This window comes from Argiope bruennichi, chromosome 7, assembly GCF_947563725.1.
Source record: "Argiope bruennichi chromosome 7, qqArgBrue1.1, whole genome shotgun sequence".
In the NCBI taxonomy this organism is placed as follows: Eukaryota; Metazoa; Arthropoda; class Arachnida; order Araneae; family Araneidae; genus Argiope; species Argiope bruennichi.
Genome location: NC_079157.1, coordinates 7638454 through 7664523, shown reverse-complemented (window position 1 = coordinate 7664523; position 26070 = coordinate 7638454). Strand labels below are relative to the sequence as shown.

Below are 26070 nucleotides of genomic sequence, written 5' to 3'. Positions count from 1 at the left end.
ATTTACTAATGTTTTGAAATGTTTTTTGCAGAAATCACATTTATTTCATGATAAGAAAATTAGAAAACCCTGTTACTGATACGAATTCGATATTCCCATTTATCCCACAATTAATGAAGAATTAAGCTTGCTTGCTCAGAAACCGGATCTCTAACATTCTTTACGGGAGACAAATTGTGTCTTAATCGCGTTGTATTTGTGAAATTTATCTTCAGAGGTAAACATTTTATCCGATGAAGTCTCTTGTTTGTATTCTGAATATAAATTCTATTAAACACGCGCGATAAACTTTCTTTACTGTTATACATCAACTTTCGCTATATTACTGTCTTTAATGTGGACATATACGTAGCACTGTACAGAAGCAATATTGCACTATTCATCATGAATACACTTGTTATTGCATGCATTCATCGATAATCATACAAAAATCGGTGAGAAACAGGCTTTTTAGTCAGGAGTGACCACAGATCTTATTACTTTTTTTTATTCATATTGCTAAAATTATTGCATCAAATTTTCCCCGGTCTCCCTTTGTGTCTAGTGTTTTTATCTAAAAGATTCTGTATTTCAAACTATGCAAGGTGTGACATAATATTGTTCTTGTACAAATTTTTTTACCAACAACAAAGAATATAGTAATGTAAATTTAAAGTTTATTCTTCATATCTTTACCAGCCATTGTACTATGAATTGCTTTTTCATAAAGATAGCAGACATTTTTCTAAGATTAAGAAACTTTAAACTCCAGCCTAAGAGAAAAATGAATCTAACTTCGCTTCGTGTCAGAAACGAATACTTTCTAATGAAGATGCCGCAATACGTTGAACACAAATAGTCCGCATGTGGTCATTTGTTTGTAAATAAGAAAAATTTATTTCGTTATCATTAACCTCTAATTTCAATTTTCAAACTAATATTTTGTGCTAGGAAAGTTTTCTCAATTTTTAAAACTTCGACTATTTTTGCCTGTCAATAGCTTAAATCATCCTGTTGGTGAGAGCACAAAACCGACAGGGAAATTCTACGTCAAAAAATAATGAACCGTCCATATCTATTGTCTTCTGAGAAACAATATCTATTAACTATTGATCAACATTTAGGTTGCGTATTCGAAAACGATTCCATTCATATATGCAAAGATGGATTTCTGATAATCATAATTATTCCCATCGTACCGGAGAGATACAGGCCTTACGTTTTACCACTATATTCAAAATTTCTTTCTCATATTGGAAACCTTTTTTAATTTTCTCGAATAGCTAATGTATCATGCAAATTATAAGAGGCAAAGTAAAAAAAGAAATTCGTTGTTTTTTTAAAAACAGTGCTCTTATATAAGTTGATAAATACTTGCATAAGTATGATGTGTGATCGCTATTAGAAACAATTTCGTAGAGAATTTATTTTGGCAATGTCTCTACAAAGGTTCATATAATTGAAATTACAAGTTTCTAAAAGGAAATTTCGTTTGCATTCAGTATCATGTGTTTCTATCTTATTTTTACCGAAAGATCTCAAAATATTCAACATTTTTCTCGTTGGATTTAAATCTGATGAATTTAAAGGCCAGCCAATCAAATTAATTTCTACTATCATTTGTTTTGAAAACACTACCAAGACACCTATTTTTGAGAGTAGTTTTTTTTGTTATTGAAAAATTTCTTGGCTTGAAGTTCCAAAGTACAATAAAATAAAGAAGTCTCATCATTGAAAATTACCTATTTCTAACAATCGGAAATCTGTGATTTATATTTTAATTCCATTTTATTTGATAAAATTTACTTTTTCGTGGATCTTTCTGTGTTGTTGTCAGCTACCAGAAGCATATGGCGTAGAGATAACATACTAATATGAAAAAATTAGCCGACAAATATTTATCAAGGTCTGTATTTAATTTTGATAGATTAACTATTTTTGATTAAAATTTCCCTATTTTCGATTAAAATTTCATTCGTTTTGCAGTCATTTTGCATTTTCTATCATATTTATCTTCACTTTTTTAGGGAGAATGAAACAGACATTTTGTGTCATAAGGATATTTGATCATTTGAGTGGCTTAAACTAGTTGGGGAATAATGTGACATCTAGCATTGTTATAAAAGTATGATCTTTAAGAGCAGTTAGGTTTACACTCTTTTATGAGATGATATCAATAATTAAATATACTGAAGAAGCATGATTTCTTTTTTAAAAAATATTTTGGTGCATATTTAATAACTTTATTCAGCTTTAAAATCCTTTTTTCATATGGCTGCTCTTTTATTTAAAATTTATCTGCTTAGCCTAGAAATAATATCTAACGATAAAGAAGATACAACATTAGCATGCCATGAAATGTTTCATAACATGTTGATTATAATAAATTTTGAAAATAATAAAAATAAAAGAATTTAATAAAAGATTGAAATCTCTAGAAACGTTTTAGCGTGATAGTGTTTCAGAAATGATCCGCCCTCTTAATTGCATTAATCATTTCATTCTTTGTGTTCGTGTAATTCGATTATTTCTAATTATTACTTTTTGTATAAATATTCATTACTTAAATATATTTATTAATGTTGTCTATAGATGGCGCTATATGTACTCTCGTAATTAGGTACGGCTCAGCAACGGATTGTAAAACCCTCCTCGGTTTTGCGCATGCGTTAGGATAGGTTTAATCCGTCAAAATAGGGGTGAAAAGAAAGATCAAAGGAAGAGATATTTTCATTTACCAGTACATAATAGGGGAAATCCAAGGTCAAAGGGAATATCGGAAATGCACTTATTGTTCCGCATCTCACCCCTTAATGGGATGGAGTCGCCAAGATGTGGTCGTCTCAGAATCCGTTGACGAAAAGTAGTTGAGAAATAAGTTATAACCAAATGCTTTCTTCCTTACCTCGACGTGATTGTTCCGTGTTAAACTTGTCCTTTAAGGCAAATCTCGCACATTGTTAGTACAATGTTATGTATTATCGTAAATATCTTCTTGGTCATGTTGTGTATGTAATGTCAAATATCAAAAATAAATAAGCAAGAAGCAATCCAGAATTGTCTATCGGATAAAAACCCACATATTGAGCTATTACCAGACAACTATTTTTATCCCATGATTGCAGAAATAAAGTTATTTTAAACATTACCACATTAAAAGTCCTCAATATTTTAGGATATTATAAGAATTTTTGTTAGTAACAAACAGAAAATACAATTAAAAACTTTTGCTTCTTGGAATGAAAGCTGCTAAGAAATTAATATTATTATAAACTTCCATTTTGTTGTTGGTGGCTATAAAGAAAAAATATTAAAACAAAAAAAAATGTTAAAAATTAAATAAATGTTGAAAATTTTTTGTTAGCGAGAGCGTACTATTCAGAAAGTACATACATAGCAAATTTGATAGCTCTGAATCCAATAACCTTCCTTGTAGAATGTTTTGAATGATTTTTACATCATTTGCATTCTAATTTATAGATAGAGTCGCAATTTACAGAGAGTGCACCAGTGAGCGAGAAATACCTGATCACTTTCCAACTTTTAATTTTTCATTGACTTCGCTTTTATGTATTTTGCATCAGAAAGCTTTTGTTGCAAAAGTCATTAAAATAAAATATAACACGAACTTGAACGGTAGTTTAAAAACCACTTGACAAACACATACGGTAATATTCATAATGTCGCTGTATATTTTAATAGAATGAAGTGTTCCAAAACCATTGTGTTGAACAAAGTATTTTGGTTTATTTTTAATGGCGCACAGAATTAGTTCTACATGTTCCTTACAATTATTCATTCGAAAATTTGGGCGTGGCCTTTTTAAACGCATTTATTATATCCAATCCCTGATGGGAAAGCCCCTTCTCAACGTTTTTCCCATTTCCACATCAAAACACTGGACTGTTACAGAGAACTGGAAAAAAGACAAAGATGAGTGACCCAGTACCAGATATAGTTGAAGAAGTAAGCTCTGTTGATTTTTTTTCTTCCTTATTATTTAGGAATTTTCCATCAAGGTAATTTAGTGCCTAAAAGGAATTTTTAGATAAAATTCTTTAAGGATAAAAAAATTTAGGAATTCTTATCATAGCTTTTATTTAAGATGTAACATTTCTTATATTTTAATACCTTATTACAATTAATTGTTGAGATAATCTTCTTTCATAAATTAACTCTTCTTTGCATGATTTTTTGTGAAATAAATCAGGGTGATATAATTTATGCTCTAGATTAAAGGGAAAATGTTGATTAAAATTGCTAGCATAAAAATATAATATAAAATAATGAAAAAAAACCAGTACTTTGAAAACATCTATCGTCATGCAAATTTACATGCAAAGTTCCGTACAAAATAAATAAAAAAATAATATATCTTTGTATCACTTTTATTCCTGATGATAATTAAAAAACAATTATTATTCTTATTTAGACACAAATTAATTCCACATTTACTGAATGAGATTGTAGAATATAATTTGCATTTAGGTAGTTTGCACCGGAATTGGTCCACCTTCTTTTCGTCAGTTTTCAATGGCTCTCTCTTCTAAATTTTGCTTCAAAAATAAAATAAACGTATAGTAAGAAATATTTTCGTCATACATTAGAAGTGAAATAACTGCAAAATGATGTAAATTTCTGTCACATAGTTTTGAGAAGATTATTTGGGGAATTCGATTTAAATTGCACAGAAAATAACAGAAACATAACAGAAAAATAACAGAACAACCTTTTTCCCACTCATTATTGCTTTTATTAACAAAACCAGATTAGTTGTAGAAATATATTCAAGAAATTTTTTTCCAACCACAACAAACAACGGAATGACAAGTTCAAACCCGTTAAATGATTGCGACATTTGATATATATTTTTTATAACTACATTCCATTACGCAATACTCGTAAGTTGCCATCAGCAACTAATTTACAGTGCACTTGTTTTGTGTACAATTTTTTGTTCACTAAATGTTATAATGGAAATTTCCATCATCATGCAAAGAAGGGTTACTTATTAAAAATTTTTCTGCACTAACTGAAAACTTTAAATGCAAATTTAAAATTTCACTACAAATATACCAATCATAATTTTCTAGAATAATCGTTGAAACTAACAGCTAAGGTAAATTAATTTTCCTAATTAATTGTTTCAACTATTAGTAGATTTTAATTTATAAAAGCTATCACAATGTGCATATTTTACATGGATTGGTCTCAGTTTCTTAATTCAAATAGCAAATTTGAAAAAAGCATAAATTGCCTCACAAATGCAGCAATTTCTTAATATGATGTTAATATTTATAGAAAAAAATATTTGTATATCTATAATATTTGTGTGTAAAAATTAGCATGCAAAAGTTTTCGTGAAATTTATGGAATTAAGGAAAGGTAATTAAATGCAAAACCATTATTCTCATATGAAATCCTTCTGTGATCAACACGTTGTTTTCCCTTCTCGCTTCCCATGTCTAATAACTGATACTTAAGTCAAATCGTATATTTTCTTGGTACAAATACATAACAGTAATGTTATTGGTTTAAGTTGTTAATCTGGCTTTACAAATGAAGTCTCTAAGTTTGCCCTGAATATATTTTTGAGTAAGGAAGTAAAGAAGAGAGGATATCTATATCCTTTATCTGTATTGTATATATAGTAGATATTGAAATGACCAATAAAATGAACTATAAAACATAATAACTCATTAAGGCGAAGGGTAAATTTTTAAAAGTTCAAATTTAGAAAATGGGCTTAAATGAGAAAAAAAAAATGAATGCTTTTTTTTAGAATTCTACTTATGTACCAGTTAAAAAGCAGGAAATAATTTGGGAAATTTTAAAAACAATATCCGGCTTAATTTTTTAAAAATTCAACTTTGTTGAAAAAAATGAGTTTTCCTGTCTATTTTATGTCTATAAGTATTGTTCTATTAGTGCGAATTATCAAACATATGCAATGCTTAGCGATAGATTTATTGAAACTTCCACTCCTTCATTCTCTTATCCGATTTGTTAAAACTTCCACCCCTTCACTCACTTATTCGATTTGTTAAAACTTCCACCTTATCCCACTCTTATCCGATCTGTTAAAACTCTTATACTTTCACTCTCTTATCTAATCTTCTAAAAATTCCACCCCCACCCTCTTATCCAGTAACGTATCTGGGTAAAAACTTAGAGGCTTACTTTAAATAACCATTTCTACAACTTAAGCCGATAAAAGTGCTGTTAGGTACGTTTTCTATTGTTCTATACCTTTCATAACATTTCGACTGGACTAAGAGGAATTTACCTAACTTCGTTAAAAATTCTACATCAGATGCTTTTTATACTATGATTCCGATGTAGAAATTCTTACAATACGTCTTCAAGCAACTTTCTTTTTTGAGCAAATTCCAAGATTTCTACAGTGTTAAAAGAAGTCACTATTAGATGCACTTCGTTGGGAGAATTGTAAACGTCAGCTTATGCATATGAATTTTAGGGGAAATGAAATTTAATCAATATAGTATTTTATAATTGATGGAAATAATATGTCTGATTACATTGAAATATTATACCTTAACCGGAGACATGAATTTCCTCACGTGGCCAGAGACAAGGAGTCAAAATGACTCCATTGTTATTTTTCTTTTTTGTTCTTTATAAATAGCATTCGAATTTATTATGAAAACATAATTCCTTCTAAATCATGTAATTACCAAAAATATTAAAAAATATTAATATTAAAAATGTCATAATATTAAATGGTGGAAAGATGTTATAAGACAAACTAATCAATCTTTTAATGAGTTTTTACTTCATTTAGATATTACGGAATGATACTTATGTTAATAACTGTTAGAATTTAACACAAAAAATGAAGAATGCAATATTTTAAAATATTATTTTAAGAATATTTCTTTATTCATTTTACGTGATTTAAATTTAAAAGCAGCAATGTAAAACAGTACGCTGCGTCATTCCAACATATCCATAAAGCATCAATGCACCATAACGCCGTAGACTCTCAATTTCAATATATCCAAATCACGCAAAACTGATCTTTATATTTTTAACCATTTGTACTAAATTCCAGATTTGTATATTTTGCAATCATAAGTATCGTACCACCTAGAAAATATAGTTCTAGGCTTCATTTTTAGTCACACATAGCCGTTGAAAATTAGGACGAATTCTGGGCAGCTTCAAAACAATATTGTGCTGAGGCGTCCGGGAATGTGAACTCACTAACAGATATTTGAACCACTTGAATCTATATTTTCTTTTCCTATAGAAATAATTTTCCATGTCAACCATGTCGTCTTCCTCTTCTTCTGAATCTAGGTTCGAATTTTCTTAATTTTCTTTTTCATTTTTTCCCCTTATGATATCTTATAATCGTTTCTGCATCCCTAATATCCGAATCATCTTTCGATATTTCGTATTCTTTAAACCATTACATTATAGTTTCATCAAAATCTGGATCACATGGTTAATTTTTTGTCCTAGAAGGCCCTTCTTGAGTATTATTCATTCTTTTTATACAACAATATATTATTTTAGGAAAGGGAAGAGAATTGCAATGCGAGATATGTAGAAATTTATTGTTGTGTTATATTTTTTTCCAATGACAGTTTCGGAGACGTGGAGTCAATGACTCCATAAATAACAACAAAAATTTACAAAAAAGAATAACTCGGTTATACGCATGTGTTCATATTTAGAATTTAGCTAACATCCTGCTGAAAAAAAGCTTGAAGGACTGGGGAAGTGATGGTATTCAAGGACAAAATACCACATGATAGTCAGAGCTAATGAGCAACACGGCGTCATTTTGACTCCCTTCTCCGGTTACGGGTTAATAAATTATAATATAATTTTTAAAAACAAAAAAAATCTACGTTTAACTAATATATTAGTAACCCTTTACATTTTGAAGATGTTATCTCCCTGGAATTCTTTGCTCAGATCTCAGAAGTTCAACGTAAAATTTTATTTCTCAAAAAAGCATTTATTGAAATATAAACACTGCTAGTTTGTATTAACAGTTTCAAAGAAATTTTACTTCTCAATCCGGTGATTTATCTAACTAAGCATTTAATACTTATTTATTTTTCATATGTTGTTCACTTCAAAACATTTGTATGATTAGCTTTTAAACAAATACAATTTTAACTTTTGGTCTAAAACAGGAATTTCTGGGCGGAAATTTGTCTCTTGAATGAAGAAATCACAAACCGAATACCTTACACAGTATTAGCTGTCTGGGCGGAAGTCTGTCTCATGCGTCATCAAACCACAAGCCTATACCTTACACATTATTAGATGTCTGAATAGAAGTCTGTCTGTTGCATTAACATACCACAAACCTTACAAAGTATTCACAGTATAGACGGATGTCTATATTGCATCAATAAACAGCAAATCGAATACTTTACACAGTATTATTTGTCCAAGAGTAGTGTCTGAAGAAGGAAATTTTTTCTCTAAATTTTCAGGTTTTTATTTTTTTCTTTCTCAATAGCGATCATTTCAATCCATTACGTTAATAATTTTTTTATCAGGAATTTTTTTTAATTAAAAATTAAAAGCAGGAAGAAGCTGATTTCAGCAGCTAAAATTCGACATTTGAATTTTCAAATCGAATCCATTTGCATATTTCTTTATCTCATTGAACAGAAAATATATCTTGAACGAGAAAAAGAAAAGAAAACAAAATGCTTAATAGAGAGAATGTATGTTTATAGAATATCTTTTGCAAGATTAATTTGATACAATAAAGGGGATGTAAAGTGCTAGCTTTTTTATTCATGCCAGAAATATCTCTCTAATTAGTTGTAAAAATATTTTTTATTTAAAATGTTTTTTTTTAATTTATCGAATAATTTGAGAATTACCTAGCTAGAAAATGAATAGGACGCTTCTATAATATAAACAAAAAAATATGTTGAGTATTTACAGTAACATTACAGTGTAGTTAAATAACATTTTGATTCCCTTATTTTCTTAGCAGTTAAGATTCAGACGGACAGGCATTGTGGCAGCATTTTCAGCAGATGATTGTCAAACATTTGAATCATCCTCATCAGCATGGCAAGAAAAGCAGAAATGTCGAAGGAAATGTCAATTCACTTTGAATGTTATGTTGATATGGAGAACGTTCAAGTTCCTAGTTTTTTCAGCATGCGCTTCAACACTGTTCTACCAATCAAGCGAATTCTGGAAGCGTTACTACACCTATCCCACCATTATCAACATAGATAAAACTTCTTTTTTGAAACGAATGAATTTCCCTTTACCTGCTGCAACAGTGTGTTATGAGAAGTAAGTATCTTTTAAAATATTCGAGAGGCAAAAGTAAAAAAAATATTATTCAGTTCTTTCATTGTTGATAGAATATGTCAAAAGTAAAACTTTTTTTAAAATTATTTCAGGAAAATATATATGATCAAATTAGTACTATGGAATATTCTATGAAAGATAATTCGCGCTTCCAATCGAAAGCATCAGAAGATGCTAATGTTAAATTTGATTCATCTGCCTTTATATCATTATTTATAATATATTGTCAATTCATATCATAGGCATTATATCATAGAATGTTATTACTGCAGTATTTTGAAAGAGCAGATGTATTATTTATTACATGCATTTGTAGAGCGTCGCAAAGCAATTTATTTTATTTTAAGGGCTGGTTTCTATCTTTTTTCAGACTTTATTAATATACTGGCTGAATTCATAAGTTTCCTGAATAAAGTTTTTAAAAAACTCAGGTATTCTGGTAAATAAGATAACAATGAAAACAGACTTTAATGAACACTTTTCAATTTGTACACGTGTATCCTATTGATGAGAACTTCTCAAGAATGAAGTTTGCGCCATTTAAACTCGAAATTAAGTGCAGTGATTGGAAAAATGACTCTCGATGTTTGTAATCCATTGTTCTATGCTGCCATTAGTGCTTAGAACAGTAAATTTGAAAAAAATACATAATATAAAATATATGCTTTGTATTTTATTGTGATAGTTAAATTTTATCTCCTGTCTATTAAATAATGCCGCAATCATTAGAACTGAGTAACATCGTTTAAGTAACGCATAACATAATGAACGATAGGAAATAATGCTTTGTGCTTATTTGTTAAACAATTCATTTACTAAACCTTTTAATACCAAATAACACGAAACAATAAAGAAAGTTGAAAGAGAAAATGGCATATGCAAGAAATTCTTTTTTAATTATCAGCTTTAAATCATTTGCTTATTCACCAGTAACATTAAATTTCTGCAAAGTATGCACTTATATAAAATTTGAATATATTACACATCTTCCACAGGAGGAAATATTAAAGCAAAAAGCTCCGACCTGGCCCTTCAGACAAAAAACATCTGACCACAAAGTCCTCAGCATAAAGACAAATAGACATAAGAGCATTTGTTTACTTCTCTCAGAATAAAGCCACAATAAAATTATGGTGCACAGTGAATATAGACAAAATAAAGAAAAACATAATGCATGAATATGAATGAACAAATAACAAAAATAAGGAAGCAAAAAATTAAATAGAAAATAAAAATGATATGTTAACAAAGTTTAAAAAATACAAATAAGAAATAATTAAAGTAAATCAAAAATAAAACAGAAGAGCATATGTAACAGAAGATAATAAATTATTTTGAAAAAAAAAATAGAAGAAAATAATTTTATTTTAAATAATAAAATTAATTCAGATAAAGATTTCTTTAATGAAATATAATATGTAACTACAAACGTAAAAAATAGTAAATGAATCTTGATTCTATTTTGGAATGAACTGAAAAACATATCTAATAAAATAGCTCAAAGCCTTCACATAGAAAAATTATAATATTTAAAATATTAATTGTATGAAGCAAAATTTAAAAAATGAAGAGATATATACGTATCGATTTCTAAAAAAAAACACATCAGATTCTTAAATGTAAGCATAGTTATTACTTACTCTTAAACTTTGTTACCATCCCTTTTCAAATCGTAAGAAAATGATCTGATAAACATTTATTCAAAGAAACAAAAATATTTTATGAACGCCTGAACTATTCTGAACCTTAGTACAATGTTAAAATTTATTTATCTTTTATAAATATTTTAAACTGTTCTACTTAATATAGATAAAAAAATTTCAATATTTATTGCAAGCGATTTATTTTTATTTGTTCTCTCTGTTTATTAATTATTCTTTAGCATGTCACTCAAGATGTTTTGTCATGAGTATCCTCATCTTTGCCAGAAACCAAAAATAGGTGGAGGTTTAGATTTATGCATATTTCATCCTCATTATTGCAGCGTCAAAGTGGTATGCACATTTAATTATGTCTTGAAATTTTGCAGCTTAATTAATTTATTAATTTGTTTTCTCAAAAACCGCTCATGTAGAGTGGCATACATGGAATATAATTTGATACAAAACATCACACAACTCAAATCATGAGAATGTTGCGATAACTAAGGACTCTTTGTGTATATAATATATTAGCGTGTCAATGTTAAGTATGATAACAAAGAATGATTATCTTTAAGGGTTAATTATTAATATAGATTTGAAATGAGCAAAATATAGAAAGTATTTGAAATAATAAATTTTTCCAAATGACAAATTAAAGAAAATCGCTGTTACATTAATTAGGTTTGTGTAAAAATGTATTGCGGAATTTTATCAGCGTTCATTTCAAAATTTTTACTTGCACAATATGCACATTTAATCTTTTCTTTAATTTATTAAAGTTTTCAAAAACAGCTCATTAACAATAGCATGCATGGAAAATAAGTTTACACATAATAGCACAATCTATATCACAAGAATGTTATGATAACTAATGAGAAACTATGCGTGCAATATGTTTGTATGTTAATGTCATGAATGACAACTAAGTTTGATTAACTTTTATAATTAAATATTATTTTTCATATCTAATTAATTTCGATTTGAACTGAATAAAAAAAAGTATTTCAAATTATTGTATTTTACCAAACAATAAATTTAGGACTTTAGCTAATACGTTAATTAGATTGTTATAGAATCACATTATGAAATTTTATCATTGTTAATTTAAAAACTTATTTGGCACAATATGTAATACTAACATTAATATGTAAGACAGATTTAATGGTGAAGATTCAAATCATTTCTGAAATAAAATTAATAAAAATCATTTTGAAATTTTACTTATATATAAATCCAAAAAAGTTCTGAATTTCATGTAAAGGCAACGTTATTTATTATAGATGTGGAGGCTGTAGTTTCTTTACAAGACTGTGCATTATAATACGGATATTTGTATTTTTTTCCCCCTATTTCTTTTATCAGGATCGAACTTGAGTATGAAAAGCAAAAAAGATTTAATTAGTTTCCTTATCCTGCGGATCCAAAAGGTTACTGATTAAAGATCAGTTCTTCATTAATAGATTTATTTCATTAGGGCATAATTCTTACAAAACACTTAATAATGAGGCTCATTACTCAGAGTCATAAACCATAGGATAAGGAAACTAATTAAGCAAAAAGATTTAATTAGTTTCCTTATCTTGAGTATCCAAAAAGTTACTGATTAACGATCAGTTTTTCATTAATAGGTTTCATTAGGGCATAATTCTTTAAAAACACATAATAATGAGGTTCATTACTCAGAGACATAGAACCAATAACTGAAGAACATGTCCACCAGTGTACCATTCGTATACTCTGTCTACCAGTGTGTTTGAAAACATCATCAAGCGAAAATGTATCTCTGTGGCTGTTACTTTTGAGAAACAGAGGATTTTGATATGTTTCGAATTGCTACGTTATCGCTTATAGCAGAATTTATTTAACTTTCTTAGAATGTGGCCGGAATATACTGTGTTTTTATGAAAATGAAGAACAACAAGCAAGTCGTGGACAATGGACTTTTGACAACTTCACGAGTAGTCAGCTCAAATTTGAGCTTCAAATAATGCTGAAAATTGGCCTCGATCCTAGCTAGAAGGATTCAATATGTAAGCTACAACGGAAAAATGCTAACTTTGTTGAAGAAATGAAGTGTTAAGATAAAATTTATCCTTAAATTTGGGAAATACATGACAATATAGAATATGTATTTATTTATTTTGCTGGTACAACATATGTACAAAATTTTGACTGGTTAAAAAATTTTAAAAAAAAGAGGAATGAAGAAAATGAGAATGTCCCATTCTTTCATTAAGTATGTTCAGCTGAGATGTGCATAAGAACTGGTTACCTGAAAACAGAAGACATTTAATGCATTAAAAATGTGTCTTCACTGCACGCTACTCTGCATGATAAGATACCACTGTTGAAGAATATATGTGGAAAAAGACATATCCCATTCACCAAGGCATTTTTGTAAAGTTACCATTTTGTGTCTCCCATACACTTTTGGCCACATATGGAATCCTTATATATGAATGATAACGTCCCTTGCTATGACTCAGTAGTGTCCGGCCATATATTCAGACATAATTTGAAATGTGTACGTGTCCTAGTTATCTGAAAGTCGAAATCATCCAGTATCACTGTACATGTGTCTTCACTGCTCTACTTGAACGGATCCTTCCTTTTGAAGACCTTTGAATTAAAAAAAAAAAGAATCATATCAGGGGCATTTTCTTAAAGTTACCGTTTTGTGTTTGCTTTAAAGTATAGGATATTGTTAATTCCTTACAGAAGAAAGCCATTCTTATTCTACTCATCATGTCTCTTTTGGTTAGCTTCTTTTCATTCCTCACAGTCAAGTTAATGTTAAAAAAACTAGTTATTTTGCTATTTTTGGAAACTGAAAATTCGAAGATGATGAAAATGCTTTGCGAAAATATCCTAAAGCACGGGGGAAATCTGTATGGAGTTGTATAAAGAGTGAGGAGAAGAATCCATGACAGATGATGATGTTATTATTTAAAAAATTTAAAAATAGAGATTATAAAGCAAGATTTTGATTTCAGTCCATCAATTTTTTATCTACCTTTTTCATTTCCCACTAAATTCGAACATCTTGTTTAATTGTATAGATTGATTACTGAAATTCTCGATATATGATGAGGAATTCACATGAAAATTACTTGGCACCAATGGCAAATATCTATAGGAAGGATAACAGTGACAAAATGAAAAGTGCACACACTATTATTACGATATTGTATAATTTGGTTTATAAGAACAAATAGAAACTTGCGACAAATCACAATAATATTTACGTAAATGATATATAGAAATATATATGATTATTTAATATCAGGACAGAAAAACATGAATGCCTGTGAGAAGATTCAAACATATTTCAAATTAATATCCCGGTAATACAACTGGAACAATATTTTTCTGCAGTCTTTTAATTGAGTTCTTCAATCCTTTAATTCAAATGTTATTTTAATAAATTTGCTTATAAATTAAGAACATACCGTCATATTAAACGCATTTTGTATTTTTAGAAACATTTGCAGTGTATGTTTTTTCCATTGTAATGTATTAATTTAATTCATAACAAATACATTTTGCCACAGATGCCAAAGCTTGGACACTTTACTAATTACTCAAAAGAAATTGACGAAAGTTCATTTAAATTACTCCCGAACGACAGCTACAGACTTCCTTTTTTGGCCTATCCGAATCCGAGGTATATTAGATTTTAATTTGCTCCAGTTCAATACTTTGGACATTTATAATTTGAACGTAACGTTGAGTTTTTTTACGTTCTTCGAATAATTCATGAAACATTTTTATTTCTTTTTAGGAAATTAACAACCGTTTTTACACAAGTGGATCAAAATAGATATGTCCAATGCCATTCCGAAAATTTGCATCTTTATGATAAAAATGATTTGCGTTTTGTTGATAATAAAGGTGAGTGATACAATACTCATTCGATTTTTGCATTATACTTATCATTCATTTGCATTTTCCTGAAATTGAATGATCTCTGATGCAAAATGTATCCAAAGTCTTCTTATCTTACTCGATCTTATCATCAATTTATTTTTATATTTATTTCCATTCGTTTATTAGCATGTGAGAACATAATGTTTTAGTTTGGGATTTTGGAACTTCAAAATGCGCAGACAGAAAATTGAGGCATCTATTTCTCCTTATTAAAGTAATTAGAAAATGATAAATAAGATTTGGAGTTTTTGGACGCTTGGAGACTTATCACCAACAAAAAGCTTGGAGATTATTACCATCCAAAAGCTCACAACTTGGCGAGAATATCTAACATGTACCTGATTCTCCTGAGTAGCCAATAAAGGGTAATGTTGTAAGGAGTTATTGCCCGAAGAAGCACAGAGAAGAAGATGGGAATGAACGCGAAACAGCAAGTTTAAGTCTCGAAGGTTTTTTTATATGTATATAACGTTTATAAATTTTAAATTTTTCTATCTGAAAAAGGAATTTTGGAGCTCAGATAATTTTGAGATGAAAAAAAAAATAGTTTCTAAATATTGACGCATGCGTAATCTGATAGCCATGTTATTGTTTAAAACTAGTTTAAACTTGTTTTTCACGAAAAAAAAATTCTGGCCTTAAGAAGAAAATTTTAGAACTCGATTGATTTTGAGATAGTTGAATTCTATTGCTTTTCTAAATGTTGGCGATTGCGAAATATGAGTCAGTGAGAACATGATGTTTTTCTGTCAGGGCGATACCACATGACTTAAAAAAAATAATGTTTTCACTTCAACTTGCAATTTGCGATAGCTGATTTCAATCGTTTTTCATTTTTATAATTATGTATTATTCATTTAGTTTTATTAAAATAATTGACTAGTTTTTCTTTTATTTATTTTCTTACTCTCAAAAAAATTTAAAATGCAGTAGTGAATAGATAAGAAAAGTACTCAAAATATTTTCATTCTAAACTACTGTCTCGACACCCCGCCCATGAGACACTTGAAAAAATGTGAATTATCGGATACCGCCACAGCATTGGTGAGAGGTTGAATTCTAAGGCCATCGTTGACCACAGTACAATTCCTGCACGTCTCGTCATCGGTAGGGGGTAACCGCCCTCATACCATTTTTAACCTACATGGGCGATGAGAACCAACAACCTTTGTGGCAACCAAGTGGGGGAGGGGAAACTCATGTTAAGAATTTGTCGCTATAATTTTCCATGCCCCCCCCCCCCATGAGACACTCCCTCAAATCTTTAATGTATCAAACACAAATGTTCACCCAATCCAGCATGTAAAAATTCCTTCATAATGTTGATTGACATTTCAGCACTTTAAAATGACATTTAAACTCTTGTTAATTAATTTCATCTGAATCTAAATTCTCGAGCGTTCAGTGTGATATTCTGTCTTATTTAAAATTTCTTGAAAATGTGATGCATGCATCAAATGGGTCTTCCGCTAGGAATGCTTAAGGATTTTTCTTGCCAAATTTTTTGCATTGACTTTGAAAGAAGTTTATTTTGAATTGAAAATTTCTTGAAAATGTGATGTATGCATCAAATGGGTCTTCCGCTAGGAATGCTTAAGGATTTTTCTTGCCAAATTTTTTGCATTGACTTTGAAAGAAGTTTACTTTAAATTGAAAATTTCTTGAAAATGTGATGCATGCATCAAATGGGTCTTCCGCTAGGAATGCTTAAGGATTTTTCTTGCCAAATTTTTTGCATTGACTTTGAAAGAAGTTTACTTTAAATTGAAAATTTCTTGAAAATGTGATGCATGCATCAAATGGGTCTTCCGCTAGGAATGCTTAAGGATTTTTCTTGCCAAATTTTTTGCATTGACTTTGAAAGAAGTTTACTTTAAATTGAAAATTTCTTGAAAATGTGATGCATGCATCAAATGGGTCTTCCGCTAGGAATGCTTAAGGATTTTTCTTGCCAAATTTTTTGCATTGACTTTGAAAGAAGTTTACTTTAAATTGAAAATTTCTTGAAAATGTGATGCATGCATCAAATGGGTCTTCCTCTAGGAATGCTTATGGATTTTTCTTGCCAAATTTTTTGCATTGACTTTGAAAGAAGTTTACTTTAAATTGAAAATTTCTTGAAAAAGTGATGCATGCATCAAATGGGTCTTCCGTTAGGAATGCTTAAGGATTTTTCTTGCCAAATTTTTTGCATTGACTTTGAAAGAAGTTTACTTTAAATTGAAAATTGCAGAAAAAGTTGAATTGACTTCATTAACATGTATTGCGTCTTATAAAGAATTTGATTTCTGATAAAAGGCGCAAACTTCTTTTAACAAGTAAGATACCACCAGTCTTACATATAATTTTTATTTTCGAGTACAGCATTTGGTAAAATCTATGAATATTTCTTATTCCTATTCCATTCTTCAGACGTCCGTCCAATATTATTATTTCCTTTTTCACAATTTCCAATCTTTAGCTTATTTATCCTCATTTCAGAAAAAAAAACTAGACAGGGCTCCCAGATCTCTAAATGAAGTTTTTCATTTGCAGAATAAAGATAATTTGTTGGTGATGTTTATTGTTGATATCTCTAACCTTATTAATATCTTTTCAAACTTCTTATGACGTTTAATGTTTTATTTTAAATTTGATGTATGAAAACATTTCTAATTAGATTAAGCGTTTCATAAAATTATGATAATTGAATAATTCATTTCCATAATTTAACAAATAACTGATTTTTTTATTATTGAAATTCTATGGCAAGTTACCTACCATGTCCCATATTATACAACTGAACAACATATCGACCATGGAAAACGTCTAGAATTGTTGAATTTCCAGACCAAGGAATTAGACATTTTCTTTCTTTCTCTTCTTTTGAGAGGCAGGCATTTCTCCAAAGAACTTAATCTTAAATCTTACTAATCGTCTATGAGATTGTTCGGCGCAATTTTTCCTTCACCTTTTCTTTCTTTCCTGGCGTTTGGTTTGGCAATACTATACTTACTTCCATTGGCTGACTTTTGCAAAAGCATATAACCAAAAAGGATAAGCCCCAGATTTTACTCTTCTGAAGGAAGTAGTAGTAACCCTAAGCTGACTTATTTTTATTAGTAAGAAAATGGTTGTCCGCGTAGGGGAAGTGAATTGCACAATGTATGTTTCACTTCCTCCCGCTCTTTTACATTTTCCTGATATTGGGTTTTGCAATATTATTTACTTTCCCTGACTGGCTTTTGTAAAAGTCAACAGCCAAAACCGATAATCCCACAAACCGTTTTACAATTCAGGAGAATATAGCAGTAGTTCCTAAGCTGACTTACTATTAGGAGTAAGAAAATGATTGTCCCCGTAGAGGAAGTAAATTGCACAATGTAAGTTTCCCTTTCTCCCGCTCTTTCATATTTCTCAGGAATTGCCTTTACAAAATAAACTGATTTTAAATCAAAATAATTATAGTGTGGATTTTCTTGATGTCAGTAGTTAGTGCTATGTATTAGGTTAAAAGTTTTCCTATGGAGTCTGAAATAAATCGTATCAAGATAGTCTTTATATATGTTGAATAATGTTTGCACCTTAATCTTAAGGTAACGTGAATTTAAATTCTGAATATCCAATTTAGATGTCATGTGAACAGAATTCATTATTTTGCTGCAGAAATATACAATCATTCTTAAATATGCAATCGGCTTTTCCTAACGCAAAAAAATATGGGCACTTGAATTGACAATTTTATTGAAGACAATAAAAATTTATATGAACCAGGAACGAATGATCCAATCAATACTGATGTATACATAAACATGTAAAACAGACATAATGGTAATTTGACTACCTAAACGCGTGCATAGAGTTTGGCAAGCCCTGTGCCTTTCGTTACATTGTAGATGTCCCACTGGGGAGGGGAACCACGTAATTCAGGATGAGAAGCTTACGGTGTGGTGGTTGGTTCTCGCCATCTTTGTTGATACACGAAAAGGTGGGGGTATGGCTCCTCCCGTCAACGACTGGAAGTACTTCCTTAGGGAAAGATTTCACCTTGGCCGGTGTTGGTCTTTAGGACTCAAACATAGTTCCGGACAGTGCTGTTACTTCTGCGGTCCGGTCATTCAAGTTTTTCCGTGTGCCTCTCGGCGGATCGGAGTAGTCATTTTGTGATTTACATAATAGTTGCAAGCTATTCCTTTATTTGAATGTACACCAACTGGGTTAACAAAAACTTGAAAATATGCAAAAGGAAACCAAGTTTTAAACAAGGACAAGATAAATTTTACAAACCCTGGATGAAGAATTGATGTTTATCTAATGCCTTAATTCATTTTGCAATTTTCAGACTGGCACATTTTGGAAGATGAAAAATAATTCTTCAAAGTCCAACTGATAAAAAAGCTTCATCATGCTTATAGAAAGCTGACATGAATTTTAGCGAAATGACACACTAAGTTAATAATCTTCAGTTAACCCTTTCAATACTAATGGAGCCCAAACCAGCCGTGAATGTTGTTTGATAACGGTTTGTTTATTCAAATTATTTATTGTTTTTTATTTACGGTTATTTGAAATGGGAGTAAATCAAGCTATCACTAAAGATACCTTCACTTTATACACTGAATTACTAACCCCTCCCCGGGGGGCACCTCGAAATGAGGATGAGATGCTTCCGGCACGGTGGTTGGATCTCGCCACCCTGGAGGGTACACTAATAGGTGGGGGATCTGACTCCTTCCATCGATGACGGGACGTACTTCCTTCGGGGAGGGTTGTACAGTGGCCGGTGACGGCCCTTAGGACTCAACCACAGTTCCTGCCAATGTTGCTGTTGCGGCGGTCCGGTCATTCAGTTTTTATGGTTTAAATCCGTGTGCCTTCGTGGGGGCTCGGAGAGTTAGATGGCTGACTTACACTGAATTATTCGTTTGAGTAAGAAATCTGCCTCCATATGTTCCTTTGATATAAAACTCGCTTGGCTGGGTTGGACCGAGTTAGTAGTGAGTGCTGGTTAATTTGTGTTTTTTTTTCTATTAATGATATCATAATTGTGTTTCACTGCAAGTCATTTTACTTCTAAATTTGATGTCTTTCAAAGCATTTAAACCTAAATATTTTATATGTTTGTATCATACTATCTGTATTATATTTCAATATGTGGTGCTAAGATTTATTTATTTGCAGCTTAGTAAGATCTTAAATAACAGCAAAAACTTTTGTGTTCAGAATTTCTTTCGAGCAGTATATATTTTCTTACTGCTGCAAGTTATAAATTTTTACTGCTTGCATTCAAGTGTCACACTGTTGAATATGTTTCGCATTATATACTTCTGCAATGAAAGATATGCATTACCATATTCAATAACATGGGCTCTCCGTTAGGAAGAGCATTATTGGAAATCAGAGCAGGAAATCGCAATTTTCGATTGCCTTTTGCTTAATTTCATTTTATAGGGATCACTGCTTACCAGTTCAAAGAATTGAACTATCATAGACTGCCATATACAAAACGTTTCAGCATCTTTTCACCTGATGCGTAACTATTTATTTTTTTGATGCAGGACGAGAGGAAGATCAATCTCTCTACGTGATTTTCTCTTTCAAATTGAAAATTCCTGCTCGAGATTTGCTCTTCGATCCCTGGGATAAGCCGAAAGTATTCTTCGCTCTCCACAGTCCTTTCGAACCTATCAATCCTGTCTACGATGGAGAAACGTTTTATATGGAGTCTGATTACGTTGTAGAAATCGAGCGTTTGGTAAGTATTATTGCTCCACAAACACATGGTAATTTATGATAAATCCAAAATATTTCTTAATCTTAATACCATATCACATCTTTAAAATATCTTAGCAAAAGTGTTATCATGTACTGATAAAACAGATGAATACTAAAGATATAAACTTTCTTGAAAACATAAGGAACGGTATAAAGGAAACTATTGATGATGTCTTCTTGTGAACTATATTGTAGCGTAGATGAGGTGAATGTAGTCCAATAGAAAAGAACTCAATCAAGATCAACTGAAGATTTTATTACCAATCTAACTGATTGAGAAACTACTTATATACAGTTGATGAACCTTTTAGAATTTGAAGGCCCGCAGAAAGTTGGAATTTACATAAATAACAGATTAGAATAATTAACATAAATTTGCATAATTAACATAAGTTTGACATAAAGCAAATTGAAAATTAAACAATCAATTTCTGACAATTCTCCTCGGTTGTATTCGAACCCGCAACCTTCCGCTCAGCTATGAGATGCTTCGTTCAGGCGACTGAGCTATTTTGCACTTCGTCGAAAGGAAGAATTTTCGCTACAATATAAACATTGACTTTCTTGAGGTATCCGATTAGGTTATAAAGATTAATTTTTCTCAAAAATTTGAAATTTTTTTGTATTACCTGAAAATAAAATCCAAAGTTCGTGGATTCTAAATTTTAACTTACTAACTAACAGACTTTTTTTTAAAAATATATCTAAGATAGAAAAATAGATACAGTAGTTTCAATAATACACAATAAACAAAAAATGAAATCGGAAACAGTGGTATTTTTAACCGAAAAAGAGCGATTTAGTTTTACTCAGCCATAGTTTGCTTATTTTTGGCATTTCTGTTAAAAAAGCGTGAAAACTACATTTGTTTCCAGCGCATTTGGATGAACTAATTTACAAGTAGAATATCTAAACGCATTTTCTGAAGAATGAAAATTTCACTATGACTGATTCAAGGAAAACTTGATATCTCAAAATCAATTCAATGAAATTTCATGAAATTTGGTATGCATGTATCCAAAATCTTTTCAGGATGGGACAGATCACGAATTTTAAGATAGCTCCATTTAGATAAGTTCTGTAGACACTTTAATTTCAAAACATAGACAAATTTTGATGAAAGAATCATTAACAGCAACTTCAAGAGCTCATAAAATATTAAAATAATTTTTATTTTATGGTCTGTTACATTTTAAGTAGTTTGAGCTATAAAAAGATAAAATAAAAATTGAATATTTCCGTTATTTTTTTAACTTACTCTGTTTTTCCTAACATTGAAAATTTTGCTAAATTTTCACTAAATAAGTAGCATTTTTTTCAGAAACTAAAGGCACTGAGTGTATTTTTCCTTCTAATAATGACCTTTCATGTCTGCTTCAGATATACGGTAATAAAAAGTGTTTATGTATCATTTTTTTTTAAATTCGTCTTCAAACTTAGTCGGAAACTTTAAACCAGACAGAAAATTAAAACTTAATATTTAAAATCTGCGTAAAATTTGAATTAACAGAAAATAATTAATACTATTTTCTTACTTGAAACGAAATTGTTCAGATGCGTGATGTAATAGTAAAGAATTTTAAAATATGTTTTTTGGTTATACATGAAAAGCTATAGAAATCTATAAAATAATAAACACTCTCTGTAAAGATTCCCATTTAAAAAAATGCCAATTAACTTAATAATTGTCTTTAAGAAAAGTTTTTTATACTAATAGAAATTATTTAATATTTTGTCATAAAAAGCGCATTTCGCAGTGTAATAAATCTTCTTGGTTAAACTAATGTATACATAGACTGAAATATTAATTCTGACTTCCGTTTAGAAACTTTCGGAAATGTCTATGGCGTTTAAAGAACTTCAGATATTTCTTATAAAAGTAGTTGGAAAATCTATTTAGTTCTGATTATTGCTCTGTAATTATCGAAATGGAAGTGTTAATGATTAAATAGAAAACGTCTATGATTGTTCTTAATATTTTCCTTGATGTTTCCAAATTATATAGTTCAGAAAAGAAAGTGGCATGAATTAACGAAATTTTAAAATTTCTTTTTTCGTTTACTTTCTTATTAGTAAAATGGCGCCGAATGCATGTTTTTCAGGAAGAAGATCGTTTGCTTCCTTATCCTTATCAAACAAACTGTATGGATTACGAGGCATTATGGGAATCAAACAACAGAACCGGACCTCGATCTCAGGAAGTGAGCTACACATTTTTGAATTTCGCATTTTTTAATGCACGCATCTGTCTACGGGGCACTAAAGAATCAATAGGATTAGTGCGTCACTTTATATTGTCTACATAATATGAACCATTGGCTTTTTCTAACATAATACCTAAGCGAAGAAATCATAATATTTCAAAAGCATTCTGTCGAACTGCTATGATTCATTCTTCTGGCTTATTTCATATATTACTTTCTAGTTACAACGTCCATATTGGAAAAAATTGATAATTTTTCTGTTTTCCTTAAACCTCTAATAGGTTGTCTATTTATGTAATCACGACATGAAAATATTTCATTGTTTTTAGTTTTATTTTATTTTATTTTTCCAAAAATCTATTATATTTACCTTTATTTGTTCAAATAATTAATAATTCAACTGCTTAAATAAAAGAATTATTTAATTATATGTTGTTCAATAAATGAATAAGTATTTTAATATTGAATCTGTTTTTTTATTTCTCTATAATGCTAAAATTCCTCCCAAATTTATATTTTTGGTTATATTTACAGAGTTTCGGAGTGATATTAAATAAAATTGATGATAGCATATTTTAATTTTATTATTGATATCAATTGTAAATAAATTCCTTTTTTACAATTTATATCAGTTATATATAAGAATTCCAAAAGAGTTTCCTCTATGTTCATTTTAAACTTTTAAATATTTAAAATCCATTTTACATTGCTCGTAAGTCTCAATTTTCGGAATGAACTCTGTTTTAATATTAACCCATTAGCTGGTGACGAAATTTCACGCTATCTACGGTGTTCCTGCGGTTTGATCTTGCACATCTAATATTTTTACATATTCCCTCTATTCTAATATATGAGCAGGTGCAAGACACATTTCTTTCAAGATCATTTTATTACTTTCCAAAGTAATAAGTGGAATTTTACTGTTTGAAGCAAATTACTAAGGAATGTACTTGATATTTTTCCAAACGTCAAAGTTTATGTAAGCACAGCTAGTGCATTGACGGTTATTATATGTGTCTTTGGTAAATGAGACGTTTAACAGACTATACAGAGTGTAATACAATGCTAATTAATATTTGACATCTGAAAGCTAGCCATAAATGTTGCTAATAGACTTTTTAAAATGTCTCCACTCGTTAGAAATTGGAACGAGTGTAATGATTTCAAGAATTATACAATAAATGTTTGAAGAGTAAAATGTCAAAATTGTACAGTAGAGCATAACTAAAAAAGATATTTTGCTTGTGGGAATTGATAAAAGCAAAAAGAGCAAAACGATTGTTTTTAATTTTCAACACAAGTGTATCAAAACTGCACCGTGAAAGCCTTTTAAGACTTTCATCACCGGTGCTGAATTTCTTTTCCAACAGCCACATTGCATGTCTGAATTCTATATAAAATCAGGCTGACATTACATCAGTTACAAAAAAAATGGAAAGTCCTGTAACGCTTACAAAGGAACCTCATGCACTCTTTTGAGGCAACTTTACTCACATAATTACATTTGATGATTTATAACAAATTTATGAATTACTTACAGGTTATTATACTGTTCTAGAAGTTGCAAATTTGTTGCTGGAGTATCTGAGCCAAATTCCTTTATGTATTGTTTCTATAGCGCAGATAGGCATAATCATGTAGGTAGCAAAATTCTGCAGTTGTAGCCATGACAGTTGTCTAAATGATGCTGTATACAGCTTTATGATGTCATAGAAAATTACGAACACATAACCAATTGTCTCAATTTTTTCCAGATTGATTTTAATCGACTTATTGTTCTTTTACTTCGGTTTCAGTTATGATTTTTCCCGCTTTTTTTATCATTAATCGAGTCTTTCCATCAGTTTTATAACCTCCAATAGAAATACGAGTTAAATGCTTATAAAAATTCTCTTAATTTATAAATGAAGGGATGAAAGTTTTCAATATTTATTCTTTTGTTGCAATATTGGAAATAAATTATGAAGCCCGATTTCGTTCATTTTATGCTGTTAGTATTTTCACTCCGTGTGTATTGATATCAAGTTTGTTTCACATTTTACAGATTTGTTTAGAGTTATGCAGAGGAAATTACGTCACAGAATGCAAAGGATGTGTTGCCGGTATGACGATGTTTGATAGTCTTCAAAATCTCTGTTCAAGTAAGTTGGCTCTCAATCTATACGGTCAGCATTAATTACGACAATTATAACTCAGAATTACAATTAAAAACCTCTCTACATTTCTCTACGTTACTCTACATTAGATTTACAATTTAAAATACTGAAATCAATAAAGGATTGATGTTTCCTCTTTGTCATTTTAAAAATACAATCTCATTTTTTTAAAGCTAAGCATTGAAATTTAGATTTATATTTTCTACACTTTATGGAATTTCTCATACTGCTGAATTATTATATAATGTGATTTGATATTTCTACATTTCTTTCACAATCTGTAATAAGTTTAATTTTTCTTTTTATTCAACATTTGGTTGAAAATTACACAAGAAAGATGAATCACTGATCCATTAAAAAGTAGAGAAAGACGAATGAGCCCCAGTTTCAAAGAATTTTCATTCAATCTATGATATATTTGTATATGAATAGGCTTCGAGTTTATCAGCAACAATTTTGGGGATAAGTTATATCTTTTCAATAGAGACAAAAATGTGCATGTAGCTTGGTATCTTAACAAGCTTACCGCATTTATAGGTTTTTCGCCATCTATGTTCAGATAAAACATTTTAAACCCTATTTAAGTTTAATTTTATCTTTTTCAACAGATTCAACTGATTATAAATGCTCTAATGAAGATTTGGATAAGGGCTTTATAGATAAAATACAGAGCTGTCTAGTGAAATGCAAACCTGATTGCTTGTAAGTTTTATAGATAAAGTTTTTTCCCTTTTGGTCCTTTGTTTTTGAGAAATAAAATAAGCCTTAAATTCATTTTTTTTTTTTTTTTTTGCAATTTTGAAAAAAATGATGACATATATATCTTTAATGCATTCTTTTAAAATATATTTACGTTACTGTTTATTATTATTTATACTATACATATTCAATGTCATTTCATTTTGCTTATCCTTTATGAAAAAAATTAAATTACGAGAATTGAGAAGGCTTGTATACTAAAAAATTACATTTTTCTTTTATTTTCATAAATTTGAATGCCCATTATTTTTCTTTTTGAAAAATATAAGCAAAAAAGGCATGTTATTTCTTCATGAGTAAAAGTTTGTTCATTTTGAGAAATGAAAATAA

General features: G+C 29.8%; 1 protein-coding gene across 1 annotated transcript in view; it reads left to right on the top strand.

Moving 5' to 3' along the window:
* Positions 1-9197: 9197 nt before the first annotated feature.
* The window catches only part of LOC129976482 (uncharacterized), a 40531-nt gene continuing 23658 nt past the window's right edge, over positions 9198-26070 (top strand). The window contains exons 1-8 of the mRNA XM_056090090.1: positions 9198-9279; positions 11180-11291; positions 14492-14604; positions 14722-14831; positions 20405-20601; positions 22724-22822; positions 24870-24966; positions 25590-25683. Coding sequence (XP_055946065.1) covers positions 9239-9279; positions 11180-11291; positions 14492-14604; positions 14722-14831; positions 20405-20601; positions 22724-22822; positions 24870-24966; positions 25590-25683 — 863 coding nt within the window. The 5' untranslated portion in view covers positions 9198-9238. The remainder of the gene's footprint in view (positions 9280-11179; positions 11292-14491; positions 14605-14721; positions 14832-20404; positions 20602-22723; positions 22823-24869; positions 24967-25589; positions 25684-26070) is intronic.